At 44.8% G+C, this 26,952-nt stretch overlaps 1 protein-coding gene across 2 annotated transcripts in view; it reads left to right on the forward strand.

Annotated features, from left to right (window-relative positions):
- Positions 1–1,296: 1,296 nt before the first annotated feature.
- The window catches only part of LOC100559122 (E3 ubiquitin-protein ligase TRIM7), a 28,661-nt gene continuing 3,005 nt past the window's right edge, over positions 1,297–26,952 (forward strand). Inside the window, exons 1-6 of one of the 2 annotated variants that reach the window (XM_008105727.3) lie at positions 1,297–1,770; positions 5,486–5,581; positions 20,219–20,449; positions 21,147–21,169; positions 22,512–22,633; positions 24,012–24,044. In XM_008105727.3, coding sequence (XP_008103934.2) covers positions 1,312–1,770; positions 5,486–5,581; positions 20,219–20,449; positions 21,147–21,169; positions 22,512–22,633; positions 24,012–24,044 — 964 coding nt within the window. In that variant the 5' untranslated portion in view covers positions 1,297–1,311. The remainder of the gene's footprint in view (positions 1,771–5,485; positions 5,582–20,218; positions 20,450–21,146; positions 21,170–22,511; positions 22,634–24,011; positions 24,045–26,952) is intronic. The other variant, XM_008105728.3, reaches the window with a different exon arrangement.

The raw sequence follows: 26,952 nt of genomic DNA on the forward strand, positions 1-26,952 counted from the left end.
TTGTTTTCTGCTGCCCTGCAGACTAGGACATGGAATAATGGCTTCAAACTACAGGAAAGGAGGTTTCACCAGAACATTAGGAAGAACTTCCTCACTATGAGAGCTGTTCAGCAGTGGAACTCTCTGCCTCGGAGTGTGGTGGATGGAGGTTCCTTCTTTGGAGGCTTTTAAGCAAAGGTTGGATGGCCATCTGCCAGGGGTGCTTTGAATGAGATTTTCCTGCTTCTTGTACTGGATAGCCTGTGAGGTCTCTTCCAAATCTATGATTCTATGAATGTATGGCAGGAACTTCCTACAGTTGGCCCTCTGCATTACAACATGGAAATGAAATGGAGTCATGGTCCTTTTGTATATGTTGCATAATATTGAGCCGTGGCAGTTAAAGCCGTGTCAAACTACATTAATTCCAATGAGTGGAAAAATGGAACTGGGACATCACAACTAGGTTAAAAGCATGCAAAATCATAATACAGTAGAATCTCACTTATCCAAGCCTCGCCTATCCAAGCTTCTGGATTATCCAAGCCATTTTTGTAGTCAATGTTTTCAACATATCGTGATATTTTGGTGCTAAATTCGTAAATACAGTAATTACAACATAACATTACTGCGTATTGAACTACTTTTTCTGTCAAATTTGTTGTATAACATGATGTTTTGGTGCCTAATTTGTAAAATCATAACCTAATTTGATGTTTAATAGGCTTTTCCCTTAATTCCTCCTTATTATCCAAGATATTCGCTTATCCAAGCTTCTGCCGGCCTGTTTAGCTTGGAAAAGTGAGACTCTACTGTACTACCTAAATTCTTATATCTATTCCAAACTCTCCCATTTAGTATCCCACCTAAAATAATTAAGAAATGGGATAATTCAATCAAAATGTGGATAATTGGCTCCAGTAAAAATAGAATTGCTAATTCAATATTCTTCGCTCCACAAGAAAGTGGAGACTGGGGAGCACCTTGCCTCCAAAACTATTTTGAAGCTTGCCAATTGGCCAGGATACTTGAACTGGACGTTCCAACATAAACATAAACGGGCCAGCAGAACGTTGGATAAGCAAATATGTTGGATAATAAGGAGGGATTAAGGAAAAGGATGCCTGCTGAGGATGCCTGCCATAGATGTGGGTGAAACGTCAGGAGAGAATGCTTCTGGAATATGGCCAGCCCAGCCCGGAAAACTCACAGCAGCCCAGCCTTCTTTTCAGGTTGCCAAGAGTCCGTTCCGCATCTCCATTCCGCCTTTTGCAAACGCCATTGAGAAATGCCAAACCAGCCCCTGAAAGCAAAGGAAACGAAACTAACTTTATGGGAGAAGGAGCTATGGCTGCGGGTGGGGACCCCGTGCGGGACCTGTGCGAGGAGGCCACCTGCCCCATCTGCCTGGACTTCTTCCAGGGCCCGGTGATCATCCCCGGGTGCGGGCACAGCTTCTGCCGCTCCTGCCTGAGCCCAAGCCTAAGCCTGAGCCTGGCAGGTGGGAGCGAGGAGAGGTCCCTCTGTTCTTGCCCCCAGTGCAGGCAGGCCTTCCAGCCGGGGAGCCTCTTCCCAAACCGGCAGCTGGCCAACCTGGTCGAAATCGCCAAGAAGCTGAGAGATCAAGGGAACAGAGGGCAAGGGCAAGGAGGAGCCTGCCAGAAGCACCAGGAGCCCCTCAAGCTCTTCTGCAAGGAGGACCGGAGCCCCATCTGCGTGGTCTGCGACCGGGCCAAGGAGCACCGAGAGCACACGGTCATTCCTCTGCAGGAGGCGGCCCAGGAATACCAAGTGAGGAAAGAAACTTTGTTTGAGAAAATGTTTGTATACATATATGCTGCATGCACAGCACACAGACAAATAGGTACGCTCACAAATACAGACATCCATATCCTGTGCTGTTATTGATGCAGCCTGGAATCGCATTGGCATTTTTAGCCGCAGCATCACACTGTTGGCTCATATAATATATAGCAGGGGTCCCCAAACTAAGGCCCGGGGGCCGGATGCGGCCCTCCAAGGTCATTTACCTGGCCCCTGCCCTCAGTTTTATAATATAATATTTTTATATCATTTTAAATAATATAATATATTGTATATACATATAATATTGATAATAATATTATAATGTTATACAATGTAATACTAATAATAATGCCATATAATAATATTAATTATATGTTCTATATTACATATAGTATTACAGTATAGTGGTATAGTTCAATATAGTAATGTATAATGTTAATATTGTGCTATGCTAATAATATAATATATTGTATGTACATACAGCTGCTCTGAGTCCCCTTCGGGGTGAGAAGGGTGGGATATAAATGTAATAAATAAATGTAAATGAATAAATAAATAATTTTAGACTTAAAAGATAAAGGTAAAGGTTTCCCCTGACGTTAAGTCCAGTTGTGTCCAACTCTGGGGGTTCGTGCTCATCTCCATTTCTAAGCCGATGAGCCGGAGTTGTCCGTAGACACCTCCAAGGTCATGTGGCTGGCATGACTGCGTGGAATGCCGTTATTTTCCTGCCAGAGCGGTACCTATTGATCTACTCACATTCACATGTTTCCGAACTGCTAGGTTGGCAGAAGCTGGAGCTAATAGCGGGCGCTCACTCTGCTCCCCGGGTTTGAATCTGGGACTTTTCGGCCCGCAAGTTCAGCAGCTCAGTGCTTTAACACACTGAGCCATCAGAGGCTCCAATTTTAGACTTAGGCTCATCCAAAGTCTGAAATGACACAACAACAATCCTAATTAACTTAACTATCTCATTGGCCAGAAGCAGGTCCACACTTACCATTGAAATCCTGATAGGTTTATGTTGGTTACAATTGTTTTCATTTTAAAATATTGTATTGTTCTTTCATTGTTGTTGTTGTTTTGCACTACAAATAAGACATGTGCAGTGTGCATAGAAACTTTTTTTTTTCAAATGATAATTCGGCCCCTCCACAGTCTGAAGGATCGTGGACCGGCCCTCTGCTTTAAAAGTCTGAGGACCCCTGATATATAGTAATAACTTTATTGTAGCCTCAAATGGCTCAGTGTGTTAAAACGCTGAGCTGCTGAACTTGCGGACCAAAAGGTGCCAGATTCAAATCCTGAAAACAGAATGAGCGCCCACTGTTAGCCCCAGCTCCTGCCAACCTAGCAGTTCAAAAACATGCCAATGTGAGCAGATCAATAGGTACCGCTCCGGCGGGAAGGTAACGGCGTGTCATGCGGGCCACATGACCTTGGAGGTGTCTATGGACAATGCCGGGTCTTCGGCTTAGAAATGGAGATGAACACCAACCCCCAGAGTCGAAACGACTGGACTTAACGTCAGGGGAAACCTTTACCTTTTTTTGGATAAATTGATCAATGTAAGAGGCCACACTATTCTGTTATCTCTCTAATTTAGTGGTTTTCAATACTCTAGCACAAGCACATGATTGTCTGGTTTTAATGGATTCATTTCAATTTGTGCAGCCCGAGGACGTTGGCAAGATCCTTGGAGAGGTGAGGGCGACCACATGCAACCTAGACCCCTGCCCATCCTGGCTGATAAAAGAAGCCAGAGAGGGGTTGGTGGAGTGGGTAAAGGTGGTGGTTAATGCCTCCTTACAAGAAGGCAAGATTCCAGCGGGCCTAAAGGAGGGCATCATCAAACCACTGTTGAAAATACCATCACTGGACCCCACTTAATTAGTCAGTTTTTGGCCAGTTTCCAATCTTCCCTAATTGGGCAAAGTCTTGGAACATGTGGTGGCCTTGCAACTCCAGGTGTTCTTGGAAGAAACTGATTTTCTAGATCTGTCACAGTCTGGCTTTAGGCCGGGACATAGAACTCAAACAGCCTTGTTCTCAGGGTTGTTGTATGAAATGTCAGGAGAGAATACTTCTGAAACATGGCCATATAACCTGGAAAACATACAACAACCCTGTGAACCCGGCCATGAAAGCTTTCGACAACACATCCTTGGTCTCCTTAGTGATTAATCTATGCCAGGAACTGAATAGGGGGAGTGTGTCCCTGTTAATTCTTCGATACCGTAGACCAGGGGTCCCCAAACTAAGGCCCGGGGGCCGGATGCGGCCCTCCGAGGTCATTTACCTGGCCCCAGCCCTCAGTTTTATAATATAATATATTGTATATACATATAATATTGATAATAATATTATAATGTAATACAATATAACACTAATAATAATACCATATAATAATACTAATTATATATTCTATATTACATATAATATTACTAATAATATTATAGTATAGTGGTATAGTTCAATAAAGTAATATATAATGCTAATATTGTGCTATGCTAATAATATAATATATTGTATGTACATATAATTTGAAAGCCACTCTGAGTCCCCTTTGGGGTGAGAAGGGTGTGATACAAATGTAGTAAATAAATGCAGTAAATAAATAAATAATAAATAAATACATTTTAGACTTAGGCTTGCCCAAAGTCTGAAATGACTTGAAGGCACACATCAACAACAACAACCCTAATTAACTTGACTATCCCATTGGCCAGAAGCAGAAGCACACTTCCCATTGAAATCCTGATAATGTATGTTGGTTAAAATTATTTTTATTTTTAAATTTTGTATTGTTTTTTCATTGTTCTTGTTGTTGTTGTTTTTGCACTACAAATAAGACATGTGCAATGTGCATCAGAATTTGTTTGTATTTTTTTTCAAATGATAATCCGGCCCCTCAACAGTCTGAAGGATTAAAAAGTTTGGGGACCCCTGCCGTAGACCATGGTATCCTTCTGAGATGACTTGCAGGAATGGGGCACTTTGGCTACTGTATTTTGTCTCTACTGAAGTCTCAGAACAGTTTCCAAAAGCAGCTACCTATAGAGCTCCGTATGACATCCAAATGAGATATAATCAAGGCATGGGTCACCATAGCTAGAACTGACACCTCCAGGCATGGGCAGCGTTTTGGCTGGTTTAACTGTGCAAACACATTCCCAATCATTACCAAAACCTGGGTATCTATGACCTCATATTCACTGCCATATAATACAGTTTCATAATGCAGTTTAACTGCATTGAACTGCATTATAGGGCAGTGTCTATGGGCTCCAGGTGTAGGTGTAAATGTAGGAATGCACACAAGCTGTGAACCTGAGCTTTCATGGGGAATATAACTATTTCTAGCCCAGGCTATATCCCTATTTCTTTTGATTGACCAGAATTATTTCTGTTATGCCTTGATTAGGCTTCAGTTTGTCCCCACAGTTTCCATTTCTGATAACACACACTGAAACAGCTTCCTTGGAATTAGCTGGAAAAAAGAGATAGAGCTGGAAGTCCTCAGCATGTCCTTCCCAGGGTCTACATACTGAAGGTGGATTCAGATTTGTATTAAAAATGTTGGTCCTTAAGATTTGCCTCAAACTTCCTATGCCTCATAATAGAATTCGCTTTGAATTCAAGCACCAGACTGCATAACATTATACAACTCTTCTTAACCAAGCTTGAATTTTCATTTTAGGATCTGGTCTCTATTCAGCTGAAGCTGCTGGAGGTGAAGAGAGGCAAAATTCTGGAAAATATAGTAGATACGGAAAAGGAGGGTCAAGAGCTGTTTGTAAGTGTCACAAATGTTGGGGAAACTATTGCCCCTTCCCCACAGCCAAAAAAATCCCACATTATATGCTTTAAACTGGGATACAAGAGGTGTTCATTAAAGATTTCCCCTGACCCACTTCCTGTGGACTGAGAGCAATGAAACTTGGCACAGTTATTTGTCCTTCTCTCCATAGGTGCCACCTAGGGACACACATTTCTCCCATCTTTTTAAGCAACTGTAAACACCTCGTTTGTAGAAGTCGACAGGTTGCTCCAAATCCACGTTGTGACTTTGGAAATCAGAGTCTCATCATCTGAAAAAAGCTCATCCTTCAAAAATAACTTCATTTTTGGAAAAAGATGCAAGTCCAATGGTGTGAGGTTGAGTGAATAAGGGGGATGCGGTAGAATGTCAAAGCCACAGGAGCATGCTTCCATTTGGGCAGCATGTGAGTTGTGAACTGGTGCATTGCGTCCCCCCTCCCCTCTCGCTACGTGGAGTTGCCCCAGCTCCCTGGTTTACCGGGGAGTTTGCGGAGATGAAACGTGCGAGAAGGAGACTAGAGTGCCGCTGGCGGACAACTCGTGATGTATCTGACCGAGCACGGTCTAGAGCCGCTATTAGGGCCTATTCCGCGGTGTTGCAGGCAGCCAGGAAGGCTTTCTCGACTGCCCGCATCGCGTCTGCAACAAATAGATCTTCAGAGTTGTTTCGGGTTGTCGGGGAGCTCCTCCACCCTCCTCAGGGTGGGGAGGCACCGGACATCTTGGCAACTCGGTGTAGTGAGTTTGCTCACCATTTTGCAGACAAAGTCGCTCAGATTCGTTCCGACTTGGATGCTGGCCTTGTTGCAATGCTAGGTGAGGTAACCGAGGCATCTGTCTGTTCAAGCTTGTGGGATTTGTTTCAGCTTGTGCAGCCTGATGATGTGGACAAGATTCTTGGAGCGGTGAGGGCGACCACCTGCGCCCTTGACCCTTGCCCATCTTGGCTTTTAAAACAGGCCAGTGGTGGGTTGGTTGATTGGTTTGTGAGGATAATTAATGCCTCTTTGGGGCAGGGCAAATTTCCATCTAGCCTAAAACAAGCTGTGGTAAGGCCTGTTTTGAAGAAGTCCTCCTTGGATTCGACTGACCTCGGTAATTACAGACTAATCTCTAACCTTCCATTTTTGGGCAAGGTCTTGGAGCGGGTGTTTGCCTCTCAGCTCCAGGGATTCTTGGAAGATATGGATTTTCTGGACCAATCGCAGTCTGGCTTCAGGCCTGGTTTCAGTACCGAGACGGCTTTGGTCGCCTTGGTGGATGACCTCCGCAGGGAGCTGGACAGGGGGAGCGTGACCCTGCTGGTTCTCTTGGACATCTCAGCGGCTTTCGATACCATCGACCATGGTATCCTTCTGTGACGGCTCTCCGGGATGGGCCTTGGGGGTACTGCTCTGCAGTGGCTCCAGTCCTTCCTGGAGGGTCGTTCTCAGATGGTAAAGCTGGGGGACACCTGCTCGGACCCCTGGCCATTGACCTGTGGGGTCCCGCAAGGTTCTATTCTGTCCGCCATGCTTTTTAATATCTACATGAAACCGTTGGGAGAGGTCATCCGGAGTTTTGGAGTACGGTGCCATCTCTACGCGGATGACACCCAACTCTACTACTCTTTTCCACCAAAATCCAGGGAAGCCCCTCGGATACTGGACCAGTGTCTGGCCGCTGTGTTGGCCTGGATGAGGGCGAACAAGCTGAGACTTAATCCCGACAAGACAGAGGTCCTCCAGGTCAGTCGTACGTCTGATCGGGGTATTGGGTGGCAACCCGTGCTTGACGGGGTCGCACTCCCCCTGAAGGCGCAGGTCCGCAGCTTGGGGGTCCTTCTGGATTCGGGGCTGACTCTGGAGGCCCAGGTGTTGGCCGTGGCCAGGAGGGCCTTTGCACAATTAAAACTTGTGCGCCAGCTGCGACCATACCTCGAGAAGTCAGATTTGACCATGGTGGTCCATGCCTTAGTTACCTCTAGACTGGATTATTGCAATGCGCTCTACGTGGGGCTGCCTTTGAAGACGGCCCGGAAATTACAATTAGTACAACGCTCGGCAGCCAGGTTTCTAACTGGAGCAAATTACAGGGCACATTCAACGCCTCTGTTTTAGGAGCTCCATTGGCTGCCGTTTATTTTCCGAGCCCAATTCAAGGTGCAGGTTATCACCTACAAAGCCCTAAACGGTTTGGGACCCGCCTACCTTAGAGACCGCATCTCCCCCTATGAACCTGCACGATCTCTTCGCTCGTCGGGGGAGGCCCTCCTCTCGCTTCCACCACCTTCGCAGTCGCGGTTGGTGGGGACAAGAGAGAGGGCCTTCTCCGCCGTGGCCCCCCGGCTTTGGAACTCGCTCCCCAGGGAGATCAGGCAGGCCCCCACCCTCCTCTCCTTCCGGAAGAGCCAGAAAACTTGGCTCTTCCAAAAGGCCTTCGATGATTAATCGTTGTAGGTTCGATTTATCTGCCTACTTAACAATAAACCCACCGGTTATGCCTTCTCAGTATTATATTAGCACTTTATTGACTATGTTAGCTGTGAAACTACCTCTCCCCGACTCTGAAATATTCTGCACTTTGGCCCAGATCCGTGTATTCATCTCCTGTTTTTAACATTTTATTTTGTATGTTGACCTTTTATGACTGTTTTATTGATGCTGATGTTTTATTGTTGAGTAATTTGTTTTATTGTCTTGCTGTTGTTATTATACCCACGACCACAGGGAACCGTCAAAAGGCTAAACGGAGGGCTGCACGAACACAGCAAGGACCAAGTACAGAGAGCATAATAATCCCAAATAAACAGCTTGAGGGGAAGTCACAGGGGCTTACATGTCTTTACACTAATGCTCAGAGCATGGGAAATAAGCAAGACGAACTCCAACTCTTAGCACAGCACCACACATACAATGTCATAGGCATCACTGAAACCTGGTGGGATGACTCCCATCACTGGAATTTAACCATTGAGGGCTATAACCTCTTTCACAGAAATAGAACAAAGGGGAAAGGAGGGGGAGTAGCTTTATATGTCAAAACCAGTTACGTTGCAGAAGAAATGCAAGACTGTAATCCGGGAAACCAGCTTGAAAGCATCTGGATAAGAATCAAGGGAACCGGGACTCAAAAAGATCTTGTCGTGGGTGTCTACTACAGACCTCCGAGTCAGGATGAAGGACTTGATGAAGCCTTCTGTCAACAGCTGACCAAACAGGCACAAAGAAGAGATATAGTAGTCATGGGCGATGTCAATTATCCCGATATCTGCTGGAAAACAAACTCAGCCAAGAGTACAAAGTCCAACAAATTCCTCACTTGCCTTGCAGACAATTTTATGTTCCAGAAGGTAGAAGAGGCAACAAGAGGATCAGCAACTCTTGATCTAATCTTAACAAATGTGGAAGACCTGATCAATACAGTTGAAGTGGTTGGATCCTTAGGGGCAAGTGACCATGTGCTCCTGGAGTTTGCAATACAAAGGAATGCTGAAACTAAGACAAGTCAAACACGCATTCTCGACTTTAAGAGAGCTGACTTCCAAAAAATGAAGGAATTACTGAGCGGCATTCCATGGACGCCAACATTAAAAAACAAGGGAGTTAAGGATGGATGGGAGTTTTTCAAAAGTGAAATACTCAAGACGCAAATGCAAACAGTGCCAACAAAGAAGAAAAATAAGACAAGTGCAAAGAAGCCAGAATGGATGTCCAAAGAACTTCTAACTGAGCTAAAGCTCAAAAGTGACATGCACAAGAAGTGGAAAAGGGGAGAAATCACCAAAGAAGAATTCAAACGTATAGCCAACACCTGTAGGGAAAAGGTTCGCAAGGCTAAAGCGCAAAATGAGCTCAGGCTTGCCAGGGACATAAAGAACAAGAAAAAAGGCTTTTTTGCTTACGTTGGTAGAAAAAGGAAGAAAAAGGAGGCGATAGGGCCTCTGCAAGGAGAAGATGGGGTGATGGCGACAGGGGACAGGGAAAAGGCAGAACTGCTCAATGCCTTCTTTGCCTCGGTCTTCTCACAAAAAGAAAGCCATCTTCAACCTCAGTGTCACGACCCAGACTACAGAGCACCAATAACCATACGCAGAGGCCAGATTCTATCTAATATCTTTATTAAGGAAATATATAAAGTTAATAAAAGTAAGTGTATGAAATAGTCCAGAAGCAGACCTTTCAGGAAAGGTCAAAATTAGTCCAAGAAAACAATGTCCAATATGAAATATTAAGGTCCAAAGTTGTAATCCAATAACCGAAACACTCACTTTGCCAGGCAAAGTGAGGGGAGATGACAAGGTCCTTTAGTCCATGAACTTGAGCAAGGCTAGAAAATAACTTGATACTTGAAACAAGGCTTGAATCGTGGAACAAGGTAACGAGGAACAAGAACAAGGTCCGTGGAATAACTTGGTAAAATCCGTGAAACAAGGCAAGGTTTAATCCTGGGAAACAAGGCAAGGTCCGTAGGTAAACAAAGGCTGGGAAACAGGAGCGAAGGCTGGAAACAAGGACAAGGCTTGAGCAGGAACGAGGCTTGAAGCGGAGCGCGCTGTCCAGACACAACTCGCTCCGGAGGCTGACGAATTGACTCCGCAAAGTTACTCCGCGGGTAAAACACCTATATAGAGTCTAACTTTCCCGCCGAGAGCAGTTCTCTGGGAACCAGAAACGAAAGCTAATCTCTGAGACCAGATGTTTGACTCCTTAAAGATTCTCATGGAAAGCAGGCTTAATTGGCAAATTCTTAGCAATTATTCTCGCACTCCTGCGCGAGGCTGCTTCCAAACCTCTCTGTTGTTTACAAAACTCATGGCGAGAAAATACTGGAGATGTAGCCTCAGTATTTGTTTGACATACTTCTGGAACATAATCCTCTTGCAGGTGCAAGGTTCCCAGATCTGGCTGGGAAGAATCTGTCTGGGAAGAATCCAGTTCTGACTGGGAAGGTAAAAAACCCAAGTTTTCTTCTTCATCAGGCATCACAATGTCATGAGCAGGACTACAAGGCCCATGGGTCATCACACTATCCCCCTCCTCAAGCCCCCTCCCAAACTGGGACTCTCTCCCCGAGGCGCGAGGTCGTGGCTTGGCGGGATAGGTCTGATGGAAGCGGCGGGTTAAATCGGGAGCGTGAACTGTGGAAGCGTCTTCCCAAGAGCGTTCCTCAGGGCCAAAACCCACCCAGTCAATGAGATATTGCAGGCGGCGGCGGTGAAAGCGAGAATCCAAAATGTCCTGAACCTCGAACTCGTCCTCCCCATCCACCAAAACAGGGACGGGGGCCGGCCGGTTTACATCTGGCCGCACACCATCCGCCGGAAGGAGCAGGGAGCGGTGAAACACTGGGTGAATGCGCATTGAACGCGGAAGTTGGAGTTTGAAAGTCACGGGGTTTAATTGCGCCACCACTGGATAGGGGCCAATGAAACGGGCATCTAACTTCCGGCAAGGGCGACGAGAGGGCAAAAAGCGAGTGGACAGAAAAACCCGATCTCCTACCTTGATTTCGGGGCCCGGCTGGCGATGTTTGTCCGCGTGACGTTTATAGTCTTCCTTGGCTTGGTCCAGCTGCTGGAGCAAAAGTTGTTGCACCGCTGTGAGTTCCTGCAGCCAATCTTCTGCTGCGGGAACTTCCGAAGTTTCAATGACAGGGGGAAAGAAACGTGGATGGAAGCCGTAGTTTGCAAAGAACGGCGTTTCTTTTGTAGAAGCCTGGACTCCATTGTTGTAGGCAAACTCCGACAGTGGTAACAGAGAAGCCCAATTGTCCTGTTGGTAGTTTACATAACAGCGAAGGTACTGTTCCAAAGTGGCATTGGTGCGCTCCGTTTGCCCATCCGTTTGGGGATGGTGAGCTGAAGATAAACGAGAGTCTATGCCCAATAGTTTTTGTAGTGCCTTCCAAAACCGAGAGGTGAATTGGGATCCACGGTCTGTGACCAAACTCTTGGGTAATCCATGTAGTCTGAAAACATGTTGGAGGAATAAATCTGCAGTCTCTTGGGCCGTGGGAAGGCCTTCACAGGGAATGAAATGGGCTAATTTGGTGAAAAGGTCCACCACCACTAGAATCGTGGTGAATCCACAGGAAGGTGGCAAGTCAGTGATAAAATCCGCAGAAATTATTTCCCATGGGCGAGATGGGGTAGGAAGGGGGTGTAGAAGCCCTGAGGGCTTCTCCCTTCTTATCTTGGAGCGCTGGCATACTGGGCAGGTGTTGACATATTTTTCCACATCTTTGCGGATCTTGGGCCACCAGAAATCTCTTAGGATCAAATGCATGGTTTTAAATAGTCTGAAATGCCCTGCTGGTTTGCAGTCATGACACAGACGAAGTGCTTTTTCCCTGCCCGGTCCGGGTGGGATATAAACATGATTTCTATAGCAAAGCAGTCCATCTTTAAGCGAAAAGGGAAAATGCAGACCTTGACGAAGTTGGTCCTGCGCCCAGGCATCTGCTTGCTGACTAGCCCTGATTTCTTGAGCACAGATGGGTCCTGGAGTAGAGGGAGTTGAATTAATGGGAGTGGATTTGGTGTTCCCCACTGTGAGCGTGGCAAAGTTCTCGGGTTGTAGTAGTTGGGATTCAAAGGTCTCCTTGCGTCCTGCAGCGTATTCCGGTTTACGTGACAGGGCGTCTGCTTGCTTGGTTTGGGCTGGGGTCACATAATGAATCTGGAAGTTGAAACGTTCAAAGAATAAAGCCCAACGCTGCTGCCTCTGATTTAGCTTGCGGGCAGTTCTTAGATGTTCTAGATTTCGATGATCAGTGTGGACTTCAATGGGAAATTTGGCTCCTTCTAGCCAATGTCTCCAAGTTTCAAAAGCTGCCTTTATGGCTAATAGTTCTTTTTCCCAAATGGTATAGTTCTTCTCTGGCGCGGTTAGTTGACGAGAATAATAGGCGCAAGGGTGAAGGTGATCTCCCACCGGTTGTAGGAGCACAGCCCCAATTGCCACATCAGAGGCGTCCGCTTGCACCACAGGGGTTTCAGGATCTGGATGCTGAAGGATTGGCTGGGATGTGAATAATTTCTTTAGTTGCTGGAACCCTTTCTCTGCTTGATCAGTCCAGCGGAAGGGCTGTTTCCCACGGATGCAGCTGGTGATTGGGTCAGACCAGCGGGCAAAATCTGGAATGAACTTGCGGTAATAGTTCGCGAACCCCAAGAATCGCTGCACCTCTTTCTTGTTGGTTGGCGCCCGCCATTCCAATACTGCTGAAACCTTTGCCGGGTCCATGGAGAGCCCTAGAGGCGAGATGCGGTACCCCAGGAAATCTACCTCTTGTAGATCAAAAGCGCATTTTTCCAGCTTGGCATAAAGTCCATGATCCCGCAATCGTTGTAACACCATTTTAACGTGGTTCTCATGTTCTGATTGTGATCTAGAAAACACCAAAAAATCGTCCAGGTAGATTATCAAGAACCGATCTAGATAGTCCTGAAAAATATCATTGACAAAATGCTGGAACGTTGCGGGAGCTCCGCATAAACCATAATTCATAACTCGGGACTCGAATAATCCGAATTTAGTCTGGAAGGCGGTCTTCCACTCGTCCCCTTCTCTGATGCGAACTAGATTATAAGCCCCCCGTAGGTCCAGCTTGGTGTAGACCTTGGCTCCTCGAAGTCGGTCTAGTAGATCCGAGATTAAGGGCAGGGGATAACTGTTCCGCTTAGTGATATTGTTCAATGCTCTGTAGTCCACCACCAAGCGTAATTCCCCTGACTTCTTCTTCACAAACATCACTGGAGAGGCAGCTGGGGATTGAGAGGGTCTGATGAATCCCTTGCGAAGGTTTGTCTCTATGAATTCCCTGAGAGCTTCTTGCTCTGGTTCAGTCAGGGAGTAGAGATGCCCTCGCGGGATCGGGGCCCCCTCCACCAAGTCAATGGCACAGTCATAAGGTCTATGTGGGGGTAATTTTTCGGCTTCTTTTTCATTGAATACATCCCAATACTCGGAGTACTTCTTTGGCAAGGTGATAATGGGCTCGGTGTCTGTGGCATGGCAGACCTTGGCTACGAGGCAATGGTTTTGGCAGTACTTTGAAGCAAACTGCAGTTCTCTGTTGGACCAGGAGATGCTTGGGTCGTGAAGTGTCAGCCATGGAATCCCCAAAATCACAGGGAAATGGGGAACCTCAGTAACAAAGAAGGAAATCTCTTCCATATGTTCCCTTATCCACATCCTGGTGGGTTCCGACCACTGGCTTACGGGGCCCGTCTTGAGAGGGCGGCCATCGATGGCTTGCACCACACGGGCATTCTTGAAGTCATGATATTGTAATCCCAGAGAGTCGGCATACTCTCTATCAATGAAATTGTTGGTAGCTCCTGAGTCTATCATGGCGTGGATCATGACGGGTCCCTTTTTTGCTGACCATAAGGTGACCACTAGAAGGAACAGGACCCCGGTTGGCGGCTCTTGAATGGGTTTCTTGACCGGGTTGGCGAGCCTCTCTACGCCCGGTCGTTGTCTTCCCCCGCCGGCTGTGTGCCAGCCGCCTCAGACGCCTTCGTCTCCGTGGAGGACGCCGCCGCAAGACGGGCGGCGGGCTTCCCTTTGGCTGGGCACTCTCTGGCGAAGTGGCCCCCATTCCCGCAATACCAACAGAGATTTAGGCGTTGGCGGCGGGCCTTCTCGGCGGCATCTAATCTGGGACGCACGTTGCCCAACTGCATCGGCACCTCCTCGCTCCCTCTGGGGTATGGGGATGGTGGTGGGGGTCTCCACACTGGACGCGGCTGAACGCTGGCGGGAGCGGGGGGTTTTGCCCCAGCTCTACCGCTCTGGCCTCGTACCCACTGTTTCCTGTTGGCAATCATGACTTCAGCCCGTAAACATTGATCGATGAGTGCTTCAAGCGTTTGGGGAGGATCCACCTTGGAGATTTCCTCCAGCATTTCAATGTTGAGACCCTCCCGAAATTGTCCTCTGAGGGCAACATCGTTCCAGCCGGTGTTGTGGGCCAGCACTCGGAACTCGGCTATGTACTGAGACATGGGTCTGTCTCCTTGGAAGAGGCGGCGGAGTTTGTGCCCGGCTGCCTCCAAATTGTCCTCGATTCCCCAGGTCGCCTTAAGGTGGTCCAAGAAATGTTGCGCTGACCTTAGATGTGGGGAGGCTTGGTCGAACAGAGCCGTCGCCCAGTTAGCCGCTGGCCCGTCTAGGAGACTGTAAATCCACGCCACCTTGATGTCTTCCTGGGGAAACTCGGCATCACGGGCCTCTAGATAAGCTTGGCATTGGCGACGGAAAACATGAACCTTAGAAGCTTCTCCAGTAAACTTGGTTGGCAATGCCATGGCCGGAAGACGGATTCCGCGTTCCTTCAAACCTTTTATTTCCCCATCCTGTGCATTGAGCTTATCACGGATTCGGTCCACCTCATCCTTGTCGATGGTGTAGGTAATCGGCTGGCCACTCGGCCCAGGTACGACTCCGGTAGACATTCTGGCCGAGGTTAATTGGTGCTTAGGGTGGCGGAGTCAAACTGTCACGACCCAGACTACAGAGCACCAATAACCATACGCAGAGGCCAGATTCTATCTAATATCTTTATTAAGGAAATATATAAAGTTAATAAAAGTAAGTGTATGAAATAGTCCAGAAGCAGACCTTTCAGGAAAGGTCAAAATTAGTCCAAGAAAACAATGTCCAATATGAAATATTAAGGTCCAAAGTTGTAATCCAATAACCAAAACACTCACTTTGCCAGGCAAAGTGAGGGGAGATGACAAGGTCCTTTAGTCCATGAACTTGAGCAAGGCTAGAAAATAACTTGATACTTGAAACAAGGCTTGAATCGTGGAACAAGGTAACGAGGAACAAGAACAAGGTCCGTGGAATAACTTGGTAAAATCCGTGAAACAAGGCAAGGTTTAATCCTGGGAAACAAGGCAAGGTCCGTAGGTAAACAAAGGCTGGGAAACAGGAGCGAAGGCTGGAAACAAGGACAAGGCTTGAGCAGGAACGAGGCTTGAAGCGGAGCGCGCTGTCCAGACACAACTCGCTCCGGAGGCTGACGAATTGACTCCGCAAAGTTACTCCGCGGGTAAAACACCTATATAGAGTCTAACTTTCCCGCCGAGAGCAGTTCTCTGGGAACCAGAAACGAAAGCTAATCTCTGAGACCAGATGTTTGACTCCTTAAAGATTCTCATGGAAAGCAGGCTTAATTGGCAAATTCTTAGCAATTATTCTCGCACTCCTGCGCGAGGCTGCTTCCAAACCTCTCTGTTGTTTACAAAACTCATGGCGAGAAAATACTGGAGATGTAGCCTCAGTATTTGTTTGACATACTTCTGGAACATAATCCTCTTGCAGGTGCAAGGTTCCCAGATCTGGCTGGGAAGAATCTGTCTGGGAAGAATCCAGTTCTGACTGGGAAGGTAAAAAACCCAAGTTTTCTTCTTCATCAGGCATCACAATGTCATGAGCAGGACTACAAGGCCCATGGGTCATCACACTCAGCAACATGGAATGGACGAAGGATTGGGGAAAATTTATAAATTTATTTATTTATTTACAGTATTTATATTCCGCCCTTCTCACCCCGAAGGGGACTCAGGGCAGATTACATTATAACACACATAGGGCAAACATTCAATGCCATAAACACATCAAACAGAGACTGAGAAACACACGTAGAAGCAAGTTAACCTTCTTCTGAGGGGATGTTCGATTCTGGCCACAGGGGGGAGCAGCTGCTTCATCATCCACACTGACGGCACTTCCTCATTCCAGGTCGTAAATTAGTTAATCTTGCCTCCCCACTTTATAAGTGGTACCTTATCTCCTACTTGATAGATGCAACTATCTTTCGGGTTGCTAGGTCAGCAACGAGCAGGGACTATTTTTTTATTTTTAATTGACGGGTGCTCACCCCGCCACAGGCTGGCCTCGAACTCATGACCTCATGGTCAGAGTGATTTAAGGCAGCTGCTCAACAGCCTGCGCCACAGCCTGGCCCCTAATAGGGAAATCCAACCTCAAATAGGGAAACAAGTTGTCCAGGAACACCTGGCCTCTCTAAACGAATTCAAGTCCCCAGGGCCAGATCAGCTACATCCAAGAGTATTGAAGGAATTAGTGGAAGTTATTTCAGAACCACTAGCAATTATCTTCGAGAGTTCTTGGAGAACGGGAGAAGTCCCAGCAGATTGGAGGAGGGCGAATGTGGTCCCTATCTTCAAGAAGGGAAAAAAGAACGACCCAAACAATTACCGTCCGGTCAGCCTCACATCGATACCAGGCAAGATTCTGGAAAAGATCATCAAGGAAGTGGTCTGCGAACACTTAGAAACAAATGCGGTCATTGCTAATAGTCAGCACGGATTTACCAAAAACAAGTCATGCCAGACTAATCTGATCTCTTTTTTCGATAGAGTTACGAGTTGGGTCAATACAGGGAATGCTGTGGATTTCAGTAAGGCCTTCGACAAAGTCCCCCACGACCTTCTGGCAAATAAACTAGTAAAATGTGGGCTAGACAAAACTACGGTTAGGTGGATCTGTAATTGGCTAAGCGAACGAACCCAAAAGGTGCTCACCAATGCGTCGTCTTCATCATGGAAAGAAGTGACAAATGGAGTGCCGCAGGGCTCCGTCCTGGGCCCGGTTCTGTTCAACATCTTTATTAACGACTTAGACGAAGGGTTAGAAGGCACGATCATCAAGTTTGCAGATGACACAAAACTGGGAGGGATAGCCAACACTCCAGAAGAAAGGAGCAGAATTCAAAACGATCTTGACAGACTAGAGAGATGGGTCGAAACTAACAAAATGAAGTTCAACAGGGACAAATGCAAGATACTTCATTTCGGCAGAAAAAATGGAAATCAAAGATACAGAATGGGGGACGCCTGGCTTGACAACAGTGTGTGCGAAAAAGACCTTGGAGTCCTCGTGAACAACAAGTTAAACATGAGCCAACAATGTGATGCAGCAGCTAAAAAAGCCAATGGGATTCTGGCCTGCATCAATAGGGGAATAGCGTCTAGATCCAGGGAAGTCATGCTCCCCCTCTATTCTGCCTTGGTCAGACCACACCTGGAATACTGCGTCCAATTCTGGGCTCCACAGTTGAAGGGAGATGTTGACAAGCTGGAAAGCGTCCAGAGGAGGGCAACTAAAATGATTAAGGGTCTGGAGAACAAGCCCTATGAGGAGCGGCTTAAAGAGCTGGGCATGTTTAGCCTGCAGTAGAGAAGGCTGAGAGGAGACATGATAGCCATGTACAAATACGTGAAGGGAAGTCATAGGGAGGAGGGAGCAAGCTTGTTTTCTGCTGCCCTGCAGACTAGGACACGGAACAATGGCTTCAAACTACAGGAAAGGAGATTCCACCTGAACATCAGGAAGAACTTCCTCACAGTGAGGGCTGTTCGGCAGTGGAACTCTCTCCCCCGGGCTGTGGTGGAGGCTCCTTCCTTGGAGGCTTTTAAGCAGAGGCTGGATGGCCATCTGTCGAGGGTGCTTTAAATGCGATTTCCTGCTTCTTGGCTAGGGGTTGGACTGGATGGCCCATGAGGTCTCTTCCAACTCTACTATTCTATGATTCTGTGATTCTACTGTTGTGTTTGGGCATGGCCCCATGTAAGCCGCCCCGAGTCCCTTTGGAGAGATGGGACGGGGTGTAAGAATAAAGTTATTATTATTATTGTCTTGCAGAAGGTGGACATCTTTGGTGAGAATGCCACTTCTTTTGGTTTTGATGGCCTTCCGCAATTCCTGTAGCAGTGAAGCATTGTATAAACCAGTGGTCATGGTACCTTTTGCTAGGAAATCCATCAATACTACATTCTGCTGGTCCCAAAATACTGTGAGCATGACCTTGCCTGCTGAGAGTTGGGCATGTGCCGTCTTTGGAGGTGATGAGTCATGATGCTTCCATTGCATTGACTAGATTTTAGTCTCAGGATCATAGTGATGGGCCCAGCTTTCATCCTGTGTGATTAGTCTGTTGAAAATCCTCCTGGTTTCCATGGCATATCGTCAATAGAACCTGACAGCATTCGACTTGTTTCTGCTTCTGGAAAGGTGTGAGTAGCTGGGGAACCCAGCGAGCAGATACCTTATGCAGGTGAAGATGGTCTCGGATTATTTTTTTCCATGAACCCCACACTAATCTTGACATTTTGAGCTAGGTGGCGAATGGTTACGCAGCGATTTTCCAACAGCAGAGTGGGGTCGTCCTGGAATTGGAGCTGTTTGCATCAAAGTCCAACCACATTTTAATTGACGATGCCAGTTCTTGACTACAACATATGATAGGGAATCATCCCCATAAACCTCTTTCATCTCATCTAAAGTCTTCTTTGGTATGCGGCCTTTCAAGTAAAGGAACTTGATGACTGTTCTGTATTCCACTGGGTCCATTATCAAATCTCACTCCACTTCAGCACCTGTCAAATCAACACCATTATCAGTTCTGAGTTGTAAATTGCACTTTAACCTATAGAGAATTATATCATTACATGTGCAGTTTATCCTGTGATAAATAGAAGTGGTTCAGGGGAAATATTAAATGAATGCCCCTCGTATATGGCAGTGTGGACTAAGATATTCCAGTTCAAAGCTGTTGATATTGTGGGATTTTCTTCCTTGATATACTGGTTTATATGGCTGTGTGGAAGGGCCCTGAGATTTGATTATTTTGAGTTAACAGAAACCAAAGTATAATTGTTAGTAAAAAAAATTGTGTTATAAAGAGAACATCAAATGGAGAAGAATGAAAAGCTGTAAGGATTGACGGAATGACTGTTATTTCAGATGGTGAGAACAAGGATTTTGGTAAATAAACATCTTATACTCCTCTTGTTATATGCTTCAAACTTGAAATAGTTAGAACCTGGAAAAAACTAGCGAATGTATCAATAAAAAATTGGTTAAACAGGATATGAACTGCCCCCTTAACATTTATTGCAGAGAAAACCTATTAATATAAATGTGTATTATTCTCCTTTAACAGTTACTTGAATGAGATCATACTATTTTTCTCAGTATTTTTTGAAGTAAGCTTTTTTAAAATTTTGAAATTCTTCCTCTTTAACATCAGGTACCTTTTATTAGACAAAAATGCCTTTTCTATAAAAAAAATTCCCTGATATTTGTTATAATTATCTTTTCTTATGTTAGGCATACTTCTTCTTCTTCTTCTTCTTCTTCTTCTTCTTCTTGTTGTTGTTGTTGTGTATCTTCAGGTCATTTCCAAATTCTGGTGATCTTAAGGCGAACCCAGGAGTCCCTGGTGGCGCAGTGGGTTAAACCGCTGAGCTGCTGAACTTGCTGATCAAAAGGTCGGCAGTTCAAATCCGGGGAGTAAGTTGAGCTCTTGCTGTTAGCCCCAGCTTCTACCAACCTAGCAGTTCAAAAACATGCAAATATGTGTAAATCAATAGGTACTGCTCTGGCATGAAGGTAATGGCACTCCATGCAGTCATGCCTGCCACATGACTTTAGAGACGTCTACTGACAATGCCGGCTCTTTGGCTTAGAAATAGGTTCCTTCTGGTAACTAAGGGTGAACTGTGAGTTATAATACAAGTGAGTTGTACTATAACTGAGAGCCGTGAGTTATAATGCAAACAGTGGCTATTTTCCCCATCTGTCTGTTGCAGGAATTAACACAAACTGAGAGGCAACATACAGTGACTCAGGTCCAGGAAATACGTCATTTCCTTGAAGAACAGGAGAAACTTCTGCTGGCCCAGATGGATAAAGTCGAGGAGGAGTTGGCAAGGCAGAAGGAGAGGAATGGGGCCAGGCTCATTGAGGAACTTGACTCTGTTGACAGCATCATCTGGGAGCTAGAGAAGAAGAGGCAGCAGCCAGCCAGTGAACTTCTGAAGGTAAAACGGCAGAAACAGCCATGGTTCCTCTCCAGGGGCAGGATGAAACCCAGGATTTGTATGCCTTTGTAAAGAAATCTAAAAGGATCCAACTTAAGGAAATGATAGTCAAGCCACTTACAAATAAAGAGTGCTAGTTATGACATATACAGTTTGGGCCTAGATTATCTGAAAGAGCACATTTACATTTACCACTTAATATGGATTCAAGGCGGCTTGAAAACACGTAGCTAACAAAGAGACAAGAGTTTTTTCTCCCACCCTGGATTTTCCACAGATGTATAAACCCCACTTGCCTAGTTTCCAACAGATCTCATAATCTCTGAGTATGCCTGCCATAGGTGTGGCTGAAATGTCAGGAGAGAATGCTACTGGAACATGGCCATACAGCCCGGAAAATGCACAACAACCCAGTGATTCCGGCCATGAAAGCCCTCGACAACACAGTATTCAGATTGTTTTAGTCTGTTAGTTTTACCCTACCTGAAGAAAAAGTGGGATGATAAATAAAATATAACTATCTTGTGAACTTGGACAGTGGGTTTACTTTAATTAAAACATGAAATTCATTATTTCAGTGAGCCCCATATTGGGAAAAGTTTGGAAATAAATAAAATGTTACTGTCAGCTCTTTGTTGGTATGGTATACTCCTTGCATGCCACCACCTGAGTTTCCTCTTCTTTTTTCTCCCTCTAGGATGTGCAAGGCGTCTTGCAGAGGTGTGTATCTACTAATTCCTTTTAGTCTTTGTGAAGTTGTGGATAGATTTTATGTAAAGTACATGGCCCTTCAGGCTCCTTGTTGAGAGAGTGAAGACCACATAACCTCTAACCTTTCACAGATAAAATTGGTGACACTATTTTAAAATGGTTTCCCTTTTATTGTGACAGCCAATATCATTGACAATTGATAATTCTTCCCCTGTCACATATAGCAAATCCTATCTGTCATTCCTTTGCCTGTAAATCTTGGGGCCGGGCTGTGGCGCAGGCTGGTGAGCAGTCTGCTGCAATAAATCACTCTGACCATGAGGTCATGAGTTCGAGGCCAGCCCGTGGCAGGGTGAGCACCCGTCAATTAAAAATAAAAAATAGCCCCTGCTCGTTGCTAACCTAGCAACCCGAAAGATAGTTGCATCTATCAAGTAGGAAATAAGGTACCACTTATAAAAGTGGGGAGGCAAGTTTAACTAATTTATGACGTTGGAATGAGGAAGTGCCGTCACAGTGGATGATGAAGTAGCTGCTCCCCCCTGTGGCCAGAATCAAACATCCCCTCAGGAGAAGGTTAAATTGCCTCTGCGTCTGTCTGTCTCTGTCTCGGTTTGATGTGTTTATGGGCATTGAATGTTTGCCCTATGTGTGTATAATGTGATCCGCCCTGTCGTTTGATAAAGTTTAGACAAAGTTTCAACAGATGCCCCATCTACACCGCCATATCATGCAATTTGGAACTTCATTGAACTTCATTATATGAGTCTACTCTAACCATATAATGCAGTTTCAAATGGCATGAAATGGCAGTGTAGATGGGGCCATCGTTACAATGCATCTTGGACAGAATCCCATAGTTCACATTGCTTAATGTGGTTTGTCTTTTAAGGCACAAACTTGTCATTAAATTATATCATTATAGCTAATGAGGAAGGATTTTACAATATATAGTTGAGTTCCAGTGTCTCTCGGAGCCAACATTTTCTGTCCATTCATTTATTTTCAACTCTTATTCAAAATCTCCATGCAATTCTAAATCCAGTGACACAACCATTTAACATTTAATCTGTTTAGGAGGTAACCTGATAGCTTTCCCACAACTTTCTGTAATGTGAGAGAAAGCCACTGCCCCACATTACAGAAAGTTGGGGGAAAGTCTGAATTCTGACACAGAATTTCTCAAATTGGCACAGTTGGGCCAGTTCCCAAACACAATCAGCCATAACTGTTTCCACTGCCACCCAGACTATATGAAATCTACACCCTGGTTGTATGAAACCCACATCTTGATTGTATTTTGACTTGCTATGTGATTCTAAATTATATCCATGATGTATTTTTGCACTAGGAGTGAAGAGAAGGCAGCAATATTTCAGAATCCAGTGACTTTCTCTCCGGAGTTGAAATTGAAGATCTGGGACTTCTGTGATATAAATCACTTTCTCAAAGCCAGCACAGAACAATTCAAAAGTAAGGGAACAAAACATCTATCTCTATAATAAAAGTTAGTGTTTGTTTGTATTACGTTCGTATTATGTTTGTATGTATGTATTTTCCAAAACGATCCAAACTTTAAGAGAGCACTGTAACACCCACCAACAATGGATCTGGACTAAACTTGGCACACAGACTCCCCATGGCCAACAGAACTGACTGGGGGAGTTAGAGGCAGATGGAACCTACATTCTAACCCGGACATCGCCGGGAACCTAGGCTAAGTAGAGTTGCACTTATCCAACATTCGCTTATCCAACATTCTGGATTATCCAATATAGTCCCTCCCACTGGGATCCACAGCTGTTTCTCTAGGCAGAAAGGATTGAACTTTTTATGAATTTAATTTCCGACAATTTTGTTACTACAAGTTCATTTTATGCAATTCTGTCTTTATTTGTAGCCAATGTTGTTGTATTCAATGTTTTCAATACATTGTGATGTTTTGGCTCAACATTTGTAAATACAGTAATTACTACATAACATTACCGTGTATTGAACTGTTTTTTCTGTCAGTTTGATGTAAAACATGATGTTTTGGTGCTTACTTTGTAAAATCATAAAGTAATTTGATGTTTAATAGGCTTCTCCTTAATCCCTACTTATTATCCAAATTTTTGTTTATCCAACATTCTGCCAGCCTGTTTATGTTGGATAAGTGAGACTCTACTGTAGTATATAATACAAGTGAAAGTATGTATGTGTGTGTTTTCCAACATGGGTCCAACTTCCAGAGGGCACTTCCACTGACAGCAGATCTATCCCAAACTTGGCCCACATATACCTCCATGGCCAACAGAAAATACTGGAGGAGTTGGGGGGAGATAGATCCTAGATGATGGGAATTGCAGTTCACCCTGTATACAGGAAGAAACTCCAGAGGGCACCGTCAATCCCATTGATGACAAATGTGGACCAATCTTAGCCAACAGAAAATGCTGGAGGGGTTACTGACCTGGGTTTCATGCTACATCCAGAGATCACTGTGAAACTCACTGGCAATGAAACCAGACCAAATTTGGCACACATACTCATCATGACCAACTTTAATTGCTGATGTGGTTTGGGTGATGGAGGTATAGTTCATGCATAATCAAAGAGCACTATAACCTATACAACCCCTGCCCTCCAGAATTTTCCAAGTCACAGATCAGGCACATTTTTTTTCAATTGGAATTCTCTGTCCACTTCTCTGAGAAATACATTTCATGGAACACAATGGGGTAAACATGTTCAAATGTCTAGGAGACAAATGAGTAAGCATACATAGGACTCCTTATTTGTGTTAGCTTTTACTTCTTTTTTGAAATATATAAGCATGGTGCTTTACCTTTTCTTTTTTTTCCTTACCCAGAAGCTCTCTTAAATGGACTACCAATGAAAAAAGGTAAATTCGTAATACAGGGCCAAATACATTGGGAAATGAGGTCTCGTTAGAACTGTTGTTACTAAAGTTAAACGGTTATGCAAAACTTAGAACAATCAATAGATTCACTAGGGCTACAGTTTAGCATTGATGCAGTGTGAAACCAGATCTAAGAAACTAGAGGTGGTGCTGTGTAACCAATGCAATTTTTTGAATCAGTGCCCCAGATAACTACAGGAACAGGCAAAAAAAAACCTTAGGAACATCAAGCCTTGGCAAGAAGAAATTTTTCCTATATTTGGGAATAGTTTACCAACCCAAACAGGGCATCTCTTCTTTACACAGAAGGCAGGGTAAACCCAGTAAAAGATCAAGATCTACAGATTCTTAGGAGTTATATTGTATTATAATACAAATGTGTATTTCATTGATGCACTAAAGAGCTATAACTCAAGATGTTAACAAAGAATAGAATCAGGGCATTGAAAGATACCACAAACAAAGGCCATCAAGTCCAATCCCTTGCCATGCAGAAAATCTATTTGTTACAGACAAAGAAAGGGGACTTCTTTTTTGTTCCAAATATATTTATGTCTAATTGGCGAGATGGTTGCAGATCATGTCCTTATGTTTTCTGTGTTTTCACATTTGCATCTGATAAATAGCTTGATTGACAGGACAGTCAGAAGCTAAACATTCTGAACATAGTAGACAGTCAGGGACTTAAGTCCTGCCATGTTTCTTGAGGCATTTCATGTTGTATCTCTAGCAATGCTTCACTTCTTTATTTGTGTATCTACTTATATACCTGCTTATGCAACTGTGTCTATGTGTACTGGATGATGATGGGTGTTAGTGTGCTACACTGATATTACTTGCTTTAGAAAAGGCTTGTGGGGAAAGCTCTCATTAGCTAAGAATGCTTATCCAGACTTAAAAGATTTATGATGCAGCTATGAGATTTGTCGCACAGTTTCAAGGTTATTCTTATGGGAGAATAGTACAGAAATGTGGGGGATAGGCAATGTTATGATTTATAGGCACACCTCCACAAATGGAATGACAAAAGGGAGTGAAAGCCCATATGTTATTTGAATTGCGCCAACTATAAATACAAGCATTCTTCAAAAAGGTTCTGCACTTTTAAAGAATTTATTTATTAAGAATTTCAAAACAAATTACATCCCTTTCCTTCATAGTCACCTTCCTTTATGATACATTTTCCCAGTGTCATGCCAACTTTTTAATGCCACCAACAAACATATTTTTTTGTTCAGCATAGCCACTGATGCACCACTGCTTTCACATCATCATTATTTATTTATATCCCACACTTCTCACCCTGCAGGGGATTCAGAACAGCCTTACAAAAAGGCACAAATTTGATGCCATAAACATAAATATAATAAATCACAATGCATTAAAATAACTAGTTAAAACATCTCAACATTAAAATCAAAGAAAACAACTAATGAAAATCACATAATCCAAAATCGTAATCCGTTGCCGTTCCAATTGTCATTGCACTAATCAATATTTCTTTAATTGCACTGCAGGTTAGTGTCTAAAAGCTTGGTCCCAAAGCCACATTTTTACTTTTTTTTCTGAAGGTCAGGAGGGAGGGAGCTGATCTAAGTTTTCTGGGGAGGGAGTTTCATAGCGGAGGGGCCACCACTGAGAAGGCCCTGTCTCTCGTCCCCGCCAACCACACTTGCAAAGGAAGTGGGACTGAGAGCAGGGCCTCCCCAGCAGATCTTAACCTCCAAGGTGGATCATAAAAGGACAGGTAAACTGGGCTTTGTAGGCTAAAGCCATCACTTTGAATTGTGCTCAGTTGCTGACTAGCAGTCCATGGACTTGACATAATGGGAGTTGTGTGCTCCCTGTTTTAAAAAAATGCCATTCCTGGTGAAGAACCTGACTGCCACCCGTTGGACCACTTGAAGCTTTCAAACAGTCTTCAATGGCAACCCCATGTAGAGCACGTTGCAGTAGTCTATTTCAGATGTAACGAGAGCATGGACCACCGTGGCCAAGTCTGGCTTCTCAAGTTATGGATGCAACTGGCGCAACCTAGGGTTCCAGGCTCAGCAATGAGTCCAGGAGAACTCCCAAGCTGCGAACTTGTGTCTTCAGAGGCAGTGTGACCCTGTTCAGCGCAGGCTGTAACCCTATACCCTGTTCAGCCTTACAACTGACCAGGAGGACCTCTGTCTTGTCTGGATTCAATTTCAATTTGTCCGCCCTCATCCAGACCGTCACAGCCACCAAGCACCGGTTCAGGACCTGAACAGCCTCTTTAGCATTAGGTGGAAAGGAGTGATAGAGTTGTACATCATCTGCATATAGATGACATCGGATTCCAAAACTCCATAAGATCTCTCCCAACGTCTTAATTTAGATGTTAAACGACATCTACTTCCCTTAAAGTTCCTCTGTCAGTTGCTTAGACAGCTGTCTGGCACACACTTTAGTGAACGTAAGGCTGTCATGAATCAGAGCATAGGCAGACCCAACACTCACATCCAGCTTTCCTACAACCTCTTCGACTGTTATTCTTTTGTTTATGCAAGTCAGTTCCAGGGTTCTTTTTTCACTCCTCATGTTGTAGCTGTAGTTGGACTTTATCCCGATACTGAGCACAGATACAGAGGTGGATTTGTGCTCCCACTACACCTTCTGTCCATAAAAAGCGTGTGACAGAACACTATTCCTCATTGGCGTAATTTATGTTTCGCAATTGGTTTCCCGGACAGAATAGACACATGACACTCTGAGACATGACCAATTACTACCCCTCTTGCTCACACCAATTCCAACAAAAGAATAAAAGAGATGAACCTTTTTGAAGATCCCTTGTATACGGTACAGTAAACATTAATCAGTTCTGAGAAATGTCCCTGGTGAAGTTTAGAATCATAGAATATAG

Source organism: Anolis carolinensis, chromosome 2, assembly GCF_035594765.1.
Source record: "Anolis carolinensis isolate JA03-04 chromosome 2, rAnoCar3.1.pri, whole genome shotgun sequence".
NCBI lineage: Eukaryota > Metazoa > Chordata > Lepidosauria > Squamata > Dactyloidae > Anolis > Anolis carolinensis.